This window comes from Brachionichthys hirsutus, chromosome 3 (assembly GCF_040956055.1).
Source record: "Brachionichthys hirsutus isolate HB-005 chromosome 3, CSIRO-AGI_Bhir_v1, whole genome shotgun sequence".
NCBI classification, from domain to species: domain Eukaryota; kingdom Metazoa; phylum Chordata; class Actinopteri; order Lophiiformes; family Brachionichthyidae; genus Brachionichthys; species Brachionichthys hirsutus.
The window spans coordinates 11,155,655-11,170,402 of NC_090899.1; the positions used below are offsets into that span (position 1 = coordinate 11,155,655).

General features: G+C 39.5%; 1 protein-coding gene across 1 annotated transcript in view; it reads right to left on the reverse strand.

Moving 5' to 3' along the window:
- LOC137912760 (CUB and sushi domain-containing protein 3-like) overlaps window positions 1–14,748 on the reverse strand; it is a 179,198-nt gene that overhangs the window by 150,606 nt on the left and 13,844 nt on the right. The window contains exon 3 of the mRNA XM_068756901.1: window positions 4,381–4,493. Within this exon, the coding sequence (XP_068613002.1) occupies window positions 4,381–4,493 (113 nt within the window). The remainder of the gene's footprint in view (window positions 1–4,380; window positions 4,494–14,748) is intronic.

Below are 14,748 nucleotides of genomic sequence, written 5' to 3' on the forward strand. Positions count from 1 at the left end.
CTCAATTATTTTCTCCATTTGTATTCTCATTTTTCTTTTTGTTTGGAAAAATAATCTGCATCACTCTTCCCTGGCGGTATTGTTTGTCCTCCTAGTGCTAGCAATCTGCAACAGCAGAGTTCTGTAGGTAGTAAAATCAGCAGATACTCGGGATTAAATGGCTTGTTTGTAGTTTAGAGAAAATAAAGTGATTAAGGCATCACACAGAGATCCATAACATATTACATCTTGAAGCAGAATATATTGTTGGTCAGAGCACTGGGCCGAAGTCTGTTCAAACACACTGTCCAACTGTTAATAATTTGTTACTAAAAAAAGAAAGAAAAAAACACTGCAGGAAAATAAATTAAATTAAATTGCAATTGAAAACACATCAGTACAACATTGTACGCAAGTGATTCCTTATTTACCATGAACACTATTGGAAATAAGGCTGTTTCAAACAATTAGCAAACATGGAAGTAACATTGTGTGGACTTGGGCCAGTTCTGGTAGATCACTTCTTTCTTCAGTTCATATCTATTACCTCAAAACTACATTTGTCAAGATTTCACATTTACATTTTCAAGAAGCTAACGTATTAGCTGTCTCCCCACACTTTGCTTGCAATATAGCTGCATTTTATTAAATGAGTTTCTTGCCGAAAACTGATGCGACTAAGAGTGAAATCATAATCTCTAATGTTTGGAGACTGCTGAATGATTTCAATCCCATTCAGAGACAGCCTGTAACCTGTGAACCCTGAACAGAACTCTAATTTCAGCTGCCAGATGTTCCTGGAACATGGGCAGATTGCACTCAGTCAAATAAAAATATGAATGCATATAAATTATTTTACAGGATGAGGAGAGCACATTTTCCAAGAAATCCCATGGATGTTATCAGCAAGGCTAGGTTGCATTTTAGACTCATGACTTAAATTAAATTCTAGCCAGTATTCAGAAATTGTTCAGAAACATATTTTTAGTTAATGCTGATAGCATGCAATACAGTCTATTGATTTGCTGTTTATATTAGAAACACATTTAAGCAGATATTGGCAACTATCAGACTAAACATTGCTATAATCATTACTTTCTGGCAGAGGAAAGGAGAGTATAGAGAAACAAAAGCAAACTCAAGCAATTAAGTGTTTGGAGAAAGTCACCCGGGGTCACTAATTAAAAAGTAATAGATGCATTCCAGCTGTAATTATACCAGCACTGACTCATTGGTTTTTGCTGTATGGAGAGCCATAACTAAGGCAGACATGGCACTTGAATTAATTCAAAGAATATGTTTCAAGCATTTTGTGCGGCTGGTTTGTATAAGGCTTCTCATGGTGGAAGAATCTTTTGCAATCTGAATGTAAAACTACAAAAAAAATAATTGGAAGCAATTGTGACAAACTGGACTTAACATTTAAGTAAGCATAGCGCTGAATCATAGCACAAAGATGAGGGTTGTTTGTAACCATAAATCCATTTTAGATTCAACCAGGACAAACTTAATTTCAAGGTGTGGGAATGAAATGAAATGCTAATGTGCAGATGGAGCACTTTGAACCTCACAAAACAGCAACAGACTGACAAAATAAAGCCAGGTTGAAAATGCCGTACGCGGTTTTTACGGTGCATATATTATTGGTAATGCCAAAAAAACACAAAAAACATTAAAATGCCTCTGCAGAGTCATTTTTAAAACAGATAATACTTTCTAAAACAGAGCTGTGTTTTAAACGTTCACCAGGCAAAGCCAAGAATAAGTTATATAAAAAAAAACAGAACAACACTGCACATCACCCTAGCAATGGAATTTCTCATCATAACAAAGACTCCTATACATTTTTTACCTCCACAGACAGACTTGCTTTATCCCTCATCACAGCTGCAATGAGTGAATTATGTGAAAGGGTAAATGAGGTAGTTGGGTGCGAGGTTTCTCTGAGACTGAGCTATTTATTTCGCCTGTATATCTAATGACTCTGTAGCCCTTTGAAGAAGATGGAAGTTTGATGGAGTGGCAGTGTTTGTGAGTACACAGGCAGCACGCTTTCCCCACAGGAGCTGCCTGAAGCCTCCCTGTCTGGCTTCCTAGCTGGCTGCTCGAGTGACTCCTGAGCTGGATTTTCATGCAGATGGGGAGAAAGAGTTGACTGAATCAAAATTGGATGACGGGGCTGAAGTAGCTGGTAAACAACACAAGCTCATACATCCTCACATGTCCGCACACACCACATGTTTTCCTGCTCGGTGCAAGATCTGTATGGTCACAGATATACAAATGAAATCATACATGCAAGAGTTTCAGGGTTCAGCTGTCTTTTTAATCTAAAAAGAAGAGCACGTTGAAATGTCATTGGGAAAGTTTTGCGTGATAAAGGTTTTTTTGCAAATACACAACATTCAACAAAGGACAAGCAGACGGAATTAACCATGGATAGGTACTTATAGGACTACAGCAGCAGCTGACCCATTGGAAAGCAACAAGCACTACTGACCGGTGTTTGCTGTGCTGTGAAATGCTGATTCCATAATGAATTCAGAATTGACTTTTCAGGGCTATCTCCAGGCGTTAAGGTTACAGGATCACAGTCACATAGGGGTGACATGATTGTATAGTATGCATTAATCTTTAACAAATTTCACATGAAGTCAGAGCTGATATTTATTCAAACTAACTAACGAAAGACTGACAGGTCACAAAGAAATTAGATTGAATCGTGTGGTGTCCTCTGCTGTGTCCTTCTTATGCATACAGATCCACTTAATTGCAGTCATGATTCAATCATTTCTGAGTGCCTACAAGGACCATACATTTTCAGTTGGAAGAATAAGCAGCATATACATATTCATGGCTCAGACGTGGTCAACCACACCAAACTAACAGGAGGGAGGAGTGTCTGTGAATACATTAGGGATGATCACAGTGACTATCTGTGTTACACCTCTCAGCCTCTCAAATATGGAACATTTTGGGTCACAATAATCGACTCATAACGATAATAATGATCATTAGATATTTAATACTGAGTTGCACTATCATAATCTAATCTATATAATTCCATCATCTAAATCCCAAGAAGGTGTTACCTTTACACTTATGCAATTGTGTGAATAATTGTCTGTGGCGTGTGGCCCTGCGATGAACTGGCAGCTCGTCCAGGGTGTAGCCCGCCTCTCGCCCATTGACTGCTGGCGGAGGCTCCTGCACGACCCACGACCCGATAACGGACAAAGTGGTTGGAAAATTAATGAATGACTGAATGAATGTTACAGTCTATGTTTTACACACCTTTTGCTGCAACACCCCATCTACACAACTTCCCCATTTTAAATGTGACACACTTCTAAATCATATCATATTCTATATTATCCTTTTTGGATAATAGGATAAAATGTGTGAAATATCTGTGCCTCATATGTAACAAAACATGATTAACATCCAAATCAGCATGAAATTCTGCTAAAGATTACACGAACAAAAGGTGGCGGATGAGATCTAATCCAAACTTGCAACCCAAAGGAGGCAGAGAGGGTGAAAAGGGAAAGGAAAGAGTAAGATGTGCAGGTGGAGAGGTGAAACGTCATAGAATGGCCAGGTCTGGGGCAGGTTGGTTGATTAAGGGGGGGCTAAAGTGGGGTGGGAAATGGCATCATGGAAGAAGGGGTTGAAAACAGAGGCATGGGTCACAGTGTTTGAGCGGAAGAGGGTAAGAGAACAGAACCCATGAAAAGATATAACCAAGCATATCTGGTCCAGAAAGAAAGCCAAGGGAGTATATGGGCTGAAGGGAACAAGAAGATGGAGAGAAAGCTATGAAAAGCGTGATCAGATGATGAAAGGTGGAGAAGGAGGAACGCAATGCAAGAGATAAAATATGAAATACCATAATGCAGGAAGAACAAAGAGAAAGTAGAAATGGCTGAGCAACAAACAACAAGGAGATGCGAGGAAATCAGGGTGATGGTCACGTGATAGTTCATATTTCGACAGCTCCCTGCTGTGCTTAACACTGATAATTCACAACATCCATTAGTTCGACTAATTCCCATCGCCATCTGGCATGCAATTTCAGATGCACCTCTGGAGTCACTGAAAAGGATCGGGACTTTAGGTTAAGGGATGCTGAGTTGGAAAAGGTGAGATGAATGCGGTTAATTGAGCTATCCAACACTCCCATAACTCAATACAGGGAATCCTGCAGGAAAATAAGGTGAGTAAATGTGATCTCACATCCCTCTCTTGAAAATAAATGGGATTTTGCGTTGCCAAGATGATGGATTTTTTCCTGTAAGATCCAGTTTATCAACTAGTCGGGATCACAGTCAAAGTCTATTTCATTTTTCCAGCAAATGGCCATTTCTAATGATGGTTAAAGACAAGATATGCTTTCCTTACCTTCATAAGCGGCCTTAAATCCATGAGCGCTTACTGCAAAGTCGCTGGTAAGCCTCAGCGAAAAAATGGAGCCAGAACTGGTAACGGGAGGAGGGATGTTAAATCCTGTTAACCTGCAGATGAGAGAAAGAGACCCCAGTAGTGAGTGCCTGATTCACTTTAAATCGATCACAGTAACAGTATAGGCAGGTGACAATTAACTCGTTCAACTGTTAAGTCGAATTTAATGTAAGCCTTATTATATATATATGACCTACATTAATGCTAGAAGAATGTTATTTTTTAGAAATATTTTCACATGACACTAAAGTTTCGAGAGCAATCAGCCTCCACCAGTGGCTGCTACTATTGCCTTTGAGTGGCATTTTCTAACTTGAACTTTTTTCTTTGAATAGATCTAAATATTGTGGGGCAGAAACTAACACACAACATCTGTTATTACCTCCGCCGAGACAGAGCTTATGTAATCGCCAGCGTTTGTTTGTTTGTCCGTCCGTCCGTTAACAAGATAACTCAAAACATTCTGGATGGATCTTGAAGACATTTCCAGGACATGTTAGGAATGTTACCAGGAAGAAATTATAACATTTTGGTGATGATCCAGAAGAGATCCTGGATTCTAGATCAGTTTGAAATTTTCTGTAACATTGCAGTCAATTGTGCTTTAAAATGTGTTCCTCAAAATCTAGGTTTAGTATTGACCGATGTTTATGGAATTTAACATTCATGTAGGTTGGGGGGGATCTCTATCCCACAACCAAATTGCATACGGATCAGATCCAGAATGTAGGCAGTAAAAATATTACATTTTAACATTGAAAACCCCAAGTACGGATTCAAACATCAATTAAAAATACACATCAACTCCGATTCTCTTTTACTTTTCATGGTTGATGTATAAAGATACCAAGAACAATTTAGAACCTTTTGATGAAGATCCAGATCACCATGTGGACGGTGTAAATCTAATTATGAGGGGAATGAGCTGCTTGGTGGAGGTCTGCGCTCTGAGTGCTTTTCTAGTCTTTTTTTTTCTTGAAATTAAACAGGCCACCAGGTGACATATTTGACAATCTCTTAACTATTTCTGTTAAATTATCTATGTACTCAAATACAATGACTCACACAACTGCACAACAGTAACTGGCACAAAAGAAACATGGAACTTCACATTTGTGCGTTGCAGTATTTTGTGTCTCGTAAAAGAATTGTGACGTAATTTGTTCACCAACAGTATTACTGGGTACTATACAATCAATGCCCCGGCGAGGACTGGGCCTACTGCAGGCTCCTGAGGGCTGGCAGCTGCATTGTAACAGACTGCTTCATTACTGCATTTCAAATGAGGTGCACATCTAAACAAATCCATTTAGTTTCACGACGCCGTAAACAAGTTGTGTTGCTGACCGTTCTCGGTGGCATTTGCTGATGTTCTATCGACCTTCCACTGCTATAAGCTCCGTTGCGCAACAGAACTTGTACATGAAACAAGATGTATTCTTCTCTATCATCATGTTGTTTCATCTAGTTTTGGGGCTGTGTGTGAGACTGAACCCCTACTTGACAATAAGCCAGGTGAGTAAGCAGGCCAAATGTGGAGAAACAGAATCATGTGACAGCAAGGAAGAGTGCTCTGTATTTACAGCTTCAATAGAGTTTCCAATTACAGCACTATGAACTGTGCTGGTCCTTGCAATAAATAATTACCCTTTTCGTAGGTACTGCACAGCATGCCAAGACGTTACTGAAAGTCAGTTGCCACATGATGCAATTTTGAATGCAATTATGAGGAAATCGAACTGAATATGTGACCATCGAAGCTTAAAGGAGTATTTCACTGCTGAGAAGAAAGTGTTGTCATTAAAATGAGCTTTGGTGCTGCAGAAGGACACAAATATTTCTGAAATTGGATGCATTTTTATAGTTTGATCTGAATTGATAGGATGGTGGTGGTGGGGGGGGGGGGGGGGGGTGTCATTGAATTGATCCAACTTCTATACTCTTGTTAGGGATGTGGACACAAAAATGCTGAAGCTGTTGTATGAACAAGTCCTACAGAGGATGTGGGAAAAGCTTCTACATTAACGGTGTTTTGAATGTTGAAACAAAATCAACAAGCATAAGAGAGAAAGCTCACTATTTATGGCCCTTTTTGTTACATCAGTATTTCTTGTCATTTGATGTGACACTTGGCAGGCCAACATCCAAATATGGCCACATCCCAAATATGAAAGGAAACTGCATTATTCATTTCTTTTTTATCTGAACACATGCTGTAGGGATGGGAGAGAGAGAGTTCAAAGACAATAAGTCATTGCCAAAAAGTAAACACTGCACACTTCCCATCAGACATAACACTAATGTTAGGTGGAGACACAGATTTGTTCGTGCTGACTTGGTTACGATGTTTCTCTGCACAGAAGCCACATTTAAAAGATAAGTGTGCAAGCCTGCCCTTTCTCTTTTGTTAGCTTCTCCGGTATATAACAAAAAAAGGCCCTCATTCCTACAGCAGCGCAGTGGCAGAAGGGGGGCCCCAACGACATCTCCATATGGGAGTTATCACGTATGGTTTCAATGAATCACACTTTGGTGTCAAGCTGCACATTCTGGGACAAAAAACCTTGGAGTCACAGATAAACTAGTAACTGTTGCTTAAGAAGAAAACAGTCAGCGGCTGCAGGGTACGGTGTGCATGTCCACACAGAGGTTGATGGCTCCCACCAAGATCAGCGCAAAGCAGAATTATGACGGCAGTAAAAAGCCTGAACCTGTGATGGCCGTTGAGGAAGTGGGACCGTGAACACTCCATTAGCTTGTTCATGCACTGAAAAGGTTGAGCAAATTTTACTATCTGAAGAAGCACTGTGTGTGTGTGTGTGTGTGTACAAAGGGCAAGTAAAAGATTTGCTGCTATGGAACGGCATACAGTGAGACGACAGAGCCAAGGTGGTGTGTATAGCATTTGGGTAATGAGAGGGAATAGGCTTAATAACCGCCACATCCGTGGGTTTGCTGCTGGTTTAATCAGGATACACGAAGAAAAGGCATCTCCCTGTAATGATCATTAGACCCACCTGCTGTCATCATCATTTTTGCACGAAGGACTGAGGATGCCAAGAGGCTGGTGTGCATGAGGGGAAGGCATCTTTTTTTATGTTTTTGCTGAGATTAGATGGTGAAAGTCAAAAACAGAATTTACCAACATTATGGTGTCATCTACTTCTGTATGTTCGGATTCGTACATTGAATCCTGCCATGTTTCAATCCAAGATCATGCAGGAGTCAATTAAAACTGAAGACACTCAAGCAGATGTGGGACTACAGAAGGAACAATCTGAACAGTTGAAATGGCTTGTTTGAAATGTTTTGGAAGGCAATCAGCTTTGCCATTTTAGAAGTGTAATAATTTGAACAAAACACAAGAGCGAGAGAGGGAGAGAGAGAGAGAGAGAGACCCTTTCTGGCATCTGTTACTGGAAGCAACAGATTATTTGTTGGAAAATGTCATCGCCTCTTTCAGACAATCAAGCTGAGGGTCTGCAAACTAAATCTCACCTGCTTCTCAAATTTCATCAAATCAGACATTTTAAATGCCACGTTATGCCCTAATCTAACTTCAGGTGATGATCACAGGGGAACTTTAACGAGACACTCAGAGATCATTAGTTTAATACTTCACTGCCAAGATGAGCAGGAAACAATTAGACCCCAGATGTTTGATAAAAGGATGGCCCCTCACAATGTTTGTCATCTTTATTAGATCTCTCATTACAAGTTAAATTGAAGATATCCAGCCATCCATTTTCTTGTAGACGAGACGATTGTGATGTAGACACGGATATAACACGCAAAAGGAATGGAACCCAGAACCTTTTTACTGTGAGGCTCCACCCACTGTGCCACCACCCTTAATTGAAGACATTCTACATTTAATCCCTTATTGTTTCTTGGCTATTGGAGCATAAATTAATAAATGTATCCCAGCCTTGAACAGAATCCTACATCAAAGACAGAAATGATTTAGTGCTGAACTCCTGACATCTGCAGAACATGCAGTAATTATGACTTCCGTCAGACTCCAACAACATTAAAGTCTTAATAAATGTGATCAAAGCTTTGAATTGGAATGCAATCATATTAAATTTAAGTTTTTGCAGCTAAATAAGCCAGTGTCTCTGGATTTGTGCTGGGCTCCAGCAGGTCAGCCATGAATGTCTCTGTGCGTCTAGACGGGAGAAACCCGGGACGGGCCATTTGCAGATCAGAACAACACCAGCGGCTGCAGACTGACTGTGTGCCTGGGAAAAGTGCGTCAGTGATTGCCTTTACAAATGACGCCTTTACTTCCACCTGACCATACTCCATCAGCCCTGAAGGGAGCTGACAGGCATATCCGCCAACTGATTAGTGTGTCACCACGTTGACATTACATAGAAAGTCAGAGAGACGGGAATGATGTACTTCTGTTTGCCCGACTCACTAATTACGGTTCCTTTCCTTCTCCGGTCTTGTTGGTTGGTCATTTGTGTCGCTTTGCCTGTTTCTCTTTGTTTACCTCTGCCGACCTCACTTTTGCGCTACACTGCTCCTGTGACACAAAGAGGCCGTGCCTCCTAAGACAGGAAAGCGGCCACAAGCAGACAGAGGTGGGAAGAGGCTTCAAGTATTCAAACTGACCCAACTGAGTAAGCAACAATTACAGTGAGCCGCTTACTTTTTGTTTATTGTTAGTAACAGAGCAAAATAGGGCTGTTACGAAGGTGACTAATGCCCTCTGTGTGTCTCATTGAAACAAAGGAGGTAAAAAAAGAGAACAGGCGAAGATTAATAGACTTATTTTGCTCTGACACGTATAAACTCATTATAACAGTCCCACACACTGACATTTTGTTTTAATAACTGCAGTAACAAAGGTCAAATCATTGTATCAATAAATTCATTATTGGCTCCTCTCTATCTAATAAGAATAGAGAATAAAGAAATGAGATGTATTGAATTGCAAAGGGAGATATAATATGGGGGAAATATGCCTGGTGAGTACATTGCAGGGCCACACAGAGACGAGCAACCACTCACGCACACACTCACACACTACGAACAATTTGGAGCGATCAATGCACCTAAATTTCATGTTTTTTTGGAGGTGGGTGGAAACCGCAGAACCTGGAGACATGGGGAGAACATTAGAAACTGCACAGATATGATCCCAACACAGTACCTTATTTCTGTTAGGTGACTGCGCTAACCACTACACCACCATGCCGCCCATTATGACAAAACAATCAAACAAAACTTAATAAAAACAAAATGGGACAATTTAATGTAGATTTTAATTATATTACATCAATATTGATGGCACTGCTGTACAACTTTTTATAAATCCATCCTTGGCTCTGTCATTATCTTTTTGTGTCAGCTGAAAACTTTTGTAATTATGCAGTCACAGGGTCGAGTTCAGAGCTTAGATGAGGAAAATGTCTGAAGGCTCGTTTTTCCACATGACATGAAAACACAAAGCTATGGCTAAATAACAAAGTGCATATTAAGCCTTCATCAGCACTGTATTACATTTTGCACTTGTCATAGTATGTGGATGATGCCAGCACAAAAAGATTGCTTTAATGAGATTGCAATTTGTGCAGGGCAACAGTGGAATTAAAGGCGTTGTTTCCATGACTCACCTCTTTTCCTCTAGTAAAGCATATATTTTCTGTACAGTAATTAGTGATTCAACCAGCCTTGCTCAGACATGTGGGATTTTACGTGATTTAAGTGCAGCACCAAGCAATAGGCATGATGGGGAGTGGTGCTTCACAGAGCAAAGAGAATACAGAGATCAATGGAAAGCACACTACTTACTCAGGTGAATCATGGCGAGGATGATTCTTTGTCATGTTAAAGATTCATTGTTGCTTTCATGCTCTGAAATTCCTCTGTAAATATATATTATAATTTATACATTAGATGTGGCTTTAATGTCTATTTAAGTTTCCATTCATAATCGCAAGAGGACAAGAGAGACAGAAGAAAGGGCTTTCTGGCATCGTGTTTATATTTAAAACATCACATCGACTTGTTCAGAGAAGGGAAGGAAAATTGGGGGAAAAAAGGAGGCTTTAAATTCAACTTCAAGTGTTACCATATGGAAATGGGAATCTTTCAGAAAAAAAAAAGTTACTGGAGGAGAGGATGGGAAAGTTTGTGTTACATCTTTCATGAAAAAGTTGTGAAAAGGTAAGAAAACACAAGCCAGAGATGCTTGTGTGTTTTGTTTTTGGTTTGTTTTCCTCAGTGGTTTTGCTTTGAACAGAATTAACCGTGTAAGAGCGGCCGTTCTGCCAACCCGACAGCAAACACTGTCATGGAATTATCATTTTCTGGAGCCACATAAAAATCATCCCTTATTGTGAGGAAATCCACCACTTGGATAAAGCAAAAGTGTGACTAAGCCACGAAGAACAAGGTTGCTATTTAGAGGTTTGGTTTGGATCAGGAAAATGTGAACCATTTGTTTTCATCTCATAGCAATAATGAGTCGTGCTTTTCCTCCTGACTGAATGGTTGGATTAGTTCAATGTGGATTTAAAACTCTCAGCTAAATATTATCTCTGGTTTCCCCTTTGTTAGCCCTACTGAATTTAATGAGGCTAATCAGCAATGGCACTTCAAAACAAATGACTTGATGAGATGCCTAAATGGCTGTAATATATAGAGGTTTTCATTGAATTGTGTCATTCATTTATCATTGAAGTCATAGGAAACGACGGTGTTGTTCTGCGTTACATTGGGATGTGTTTCTAATCTTCAGTCATCCTCATGAAGGCAAATTGAAATGACAAAAACTGTTCGGATGCAATTTTCTTTTGGTGTTTTAATAAGGAATTATTCTGTCCAATTAATAAATTCATTCTTAGTATTTTTTATTTAACCTTTATTGGTAAGTCAATTGAGAATTAATTCTCTTTTTCCAATTACGACCTGGACCTAAGTTGCATGTTTTTGGTGGTGGGAGGAAGCCGGAGAACCCGGAGAGAACCCACACAGACATGGGGAGAACATGCAAACGCCACACAGAAAAGCCACAAGTAGGATTTGAACCTGCAACCTTCTTGCTGTGAGGCAACAGTGCCAACCATCGTGCCACCGTGCATGTATTCGCCTTTATCAAGAACTCAACCATTTAAACTCAATAAATTCTGACTTCTGAAAAGAAAATAAGGAAAAACCCATTAAAAAAATATGTATTCATCATTAACTAAGTACATGAAATAATACTGATGCATGTCAAACAAAAACTTCCAGGAGATAATTTTCCAATAAGTAACTTCAAAACTACTCAGAGTGGTTGTGGTAGCGTAATCTGGATCTTAATTGTCTGCTGTAGTAAACCAACATGAACCAGCTAAATTGCACAAGCTCGCAAACAGACTCATTTGAGATTCAAAGAGGAAACAAACCCATTCAATTTATTGAACTCAAGCAGAACCTGAAATTGGGGGGGGGGGGGGTCCTCCAAAGTTTGTTTTTCCATCTATTGTAACTGATATCTCTCTTCTTTACGACTTAATTTTTTTACAGCCTTTCCAGAGCTAATTCTTTGTCTCCTGCAATTAAGGTGTGCCGATGATGAATCAATCTGCTGACAGGCAGTTAAGAGCTGTTTCCCGTCCACAGTAAAATGTGGCTGCAGCAGAATGTGGTAACTAGCAATATTTATAAAATTAGGACAGCAGAAAGTCCTATAGGAAACAGAAATAAATGTAAAATGTATCACGCATCTTTGATTTTGCTCATGGTGTATTTTAGGACATTTGCTACACCTTGCAATATACATAAATGGAATTAAAAAACAAAGCTTGAACAACCTATACAAGGAAATATCATACAAGGGCACACACACACACCTACACACACTCAGGCAACTTTTGAGATTGTTTTTGAAGGTGAGCACATTTGTGAGGGACCTCAGATCAGCAGGCAGATTGTTCCATAAAGATCACCACAGTAACTAAAGGGACCCTCAGCAGCCCTAGATTTCATTCCAGGTACAGGCGGAAGACCTCCACCTGATGACCCGAGGGGCCTGATTGGCTTCTAATCAGTGGGCAAGTCAGAGATGCACTGAGGTGCCAAACCATTAAGTGCTTTATAGACCACAAAGTATTTTGAAGGTGACTCTGTATTGTACCGGAGCCAATGAAGGGCTTTCAGAGGAGTAATATGTCAAAATTTTTGTGTATGTGTAAGCACTATGGCTGCTGTACTCTGAAAGGGCTGGCGCTGTCATATTGATTGTTTGGATAATCCTCCAAATATAGCACAACAGTAGTGAAATCTGCTGGAGATGAATGTGTTTCTCACACTCAATCTGACTTAGATAAGAAGATCGCTCAAATTTAATTGAGGTAAATGCAGCAGCCATATCTGAAGAAGGTCATATTGCCATCAAAATATACAAAGCACTAGTAGAATAAACTAATCAGCTGTTTGTGAAATGCTCTAATATAATATCATGAATCATTAAAAAGTAATTATATCTTACAAGGACCCCAGGCTTGATGATCACGAAAGGTCACTTTCATTTCTGTTTGTGTGCGTGTGGGTGTGTGTGTGTTGTGTAACGTTCATGCTAAGTCAATGGAGCTTCAAAATTTGTTCCTCAATATCTCGTTTGATTATTGACCGATGCTCTTGTAGGGTGGGGACTTCTATCTCGCCACCAAATGTCATCTGGATTGGACCCAGAATGAGGTCAGGAAAAAATATTAAATTTTAACATTGAAAACCCCATTTGTGAGGGTTGCTCATTGTTAAGGAATGTAAAAATATAGATTAAATAAATATAGGGCCATTGTTATTGGTGTAAATCACAATATAGGGCGACAGAGATGCTCGGTGGAGGTCTGCGCTCTGAGTGCTTTTCGAGTTAACATGTGCATTCATCTGTTTCTTCCACCTGTCCCTTACACATCAACTGTGTTGCTCTTGGCCTGGATGATGTCCCTAACATCTTCATATTTGTCTAATATTACAGTTTGTAATTTGTTTGAAAACTATAATGGGATGCTTCCTAGATTTTCTAATGACTGTGTTGAGTGATTTGTCTTTTTCTGGAGACACTGTCTTTCTAATTTGAACAAGTGGGAAGACTAGGAACACCTGGGTTGACATATTGAGTTGCTAGCCAACTTTGTGAGTATGCTTGCAGCAAGAATCTGTTTGTTCGGCTTAGGAAAGCCAAATACTGAAAAGATGTGCAAAGTATAATGTATATGATTCATACTCCAGCCTACAGACTCCAAATGCTGTCAATATTTATTGTGCACGTTTGTAAAATCTGAATGAAAATTGCTACACGCTTGACGCTGCATCATTGTATGTGCTTTAATTTTGTTCTGAAATACACTGTTGATACCCGTCATTTAGTCAGCATCACAGACACACAAATCATAAGGATATTCACTATGCTGATTTTTGTTTGGTTGCATTTTAACGTTTTTACACGGCCATATGTCAGTAACCCTACATGAGTGTAAAGCCGCCATGATTGGCAGCTGATACTAAAAGCACACATGCAACCTAAGGCCATGAATTGTACGCAATAAAATATGATCTGATTCAAGCGCTTGCCCTTTTTCAATCAATGTCTTTCAGAATGTGTGAATGCAGATATGGCATCATCTACATTTGCACACACAACCGTAAAAGGCCAACGACTATTACTTTGGTTGATGTATAGAAATATCCCTGCTAATCATCAGGTCTTTATGGTGAATCAGATGCAGAAATAAATGCTTGGGGTGATTAGATGATACATTTAATTATCTCTTCAGTAAGTTGCTTTATGTGGTGCCAGTGCATCCATCATTCGCCATTATCTACAAGCACTTAAATTTTCACAACAGTTGGACTGACTATTTCCTTCACACCTTGCCAACACAGATTTCAATCATCAGAATCATCGAGCAAATGAGGAATCTATTTAAAAATGTATATTTTGACAGGTCAACACATCTGGTTTAGCTATTCAATACTCAATCTAAAGTGTGTTAATAGGAATGATGACAATATAGCAAAAGAGAAAAACTTGCCAATACCCTGACAGCCCTCTGAGCATAATAATATAATTCCAAAATCACAGCAACATCAGGATTGTTGCTAAAGCAAGACTTTTGAACCATATTATGGCAATAATTCAGCAAGATATGTGAGCTCGAGCGATGTGGTTAAATGGCACAGTAACAAACCCCTCATAAGACTGACCTTGACAAAACTATTATGCAGAATAATCTTCATAATAGTATCTAAGTATCTGAAGTAATTCAGCTGCTGGCGTATCAACAGTGATTCAGCTCTTGAATTATT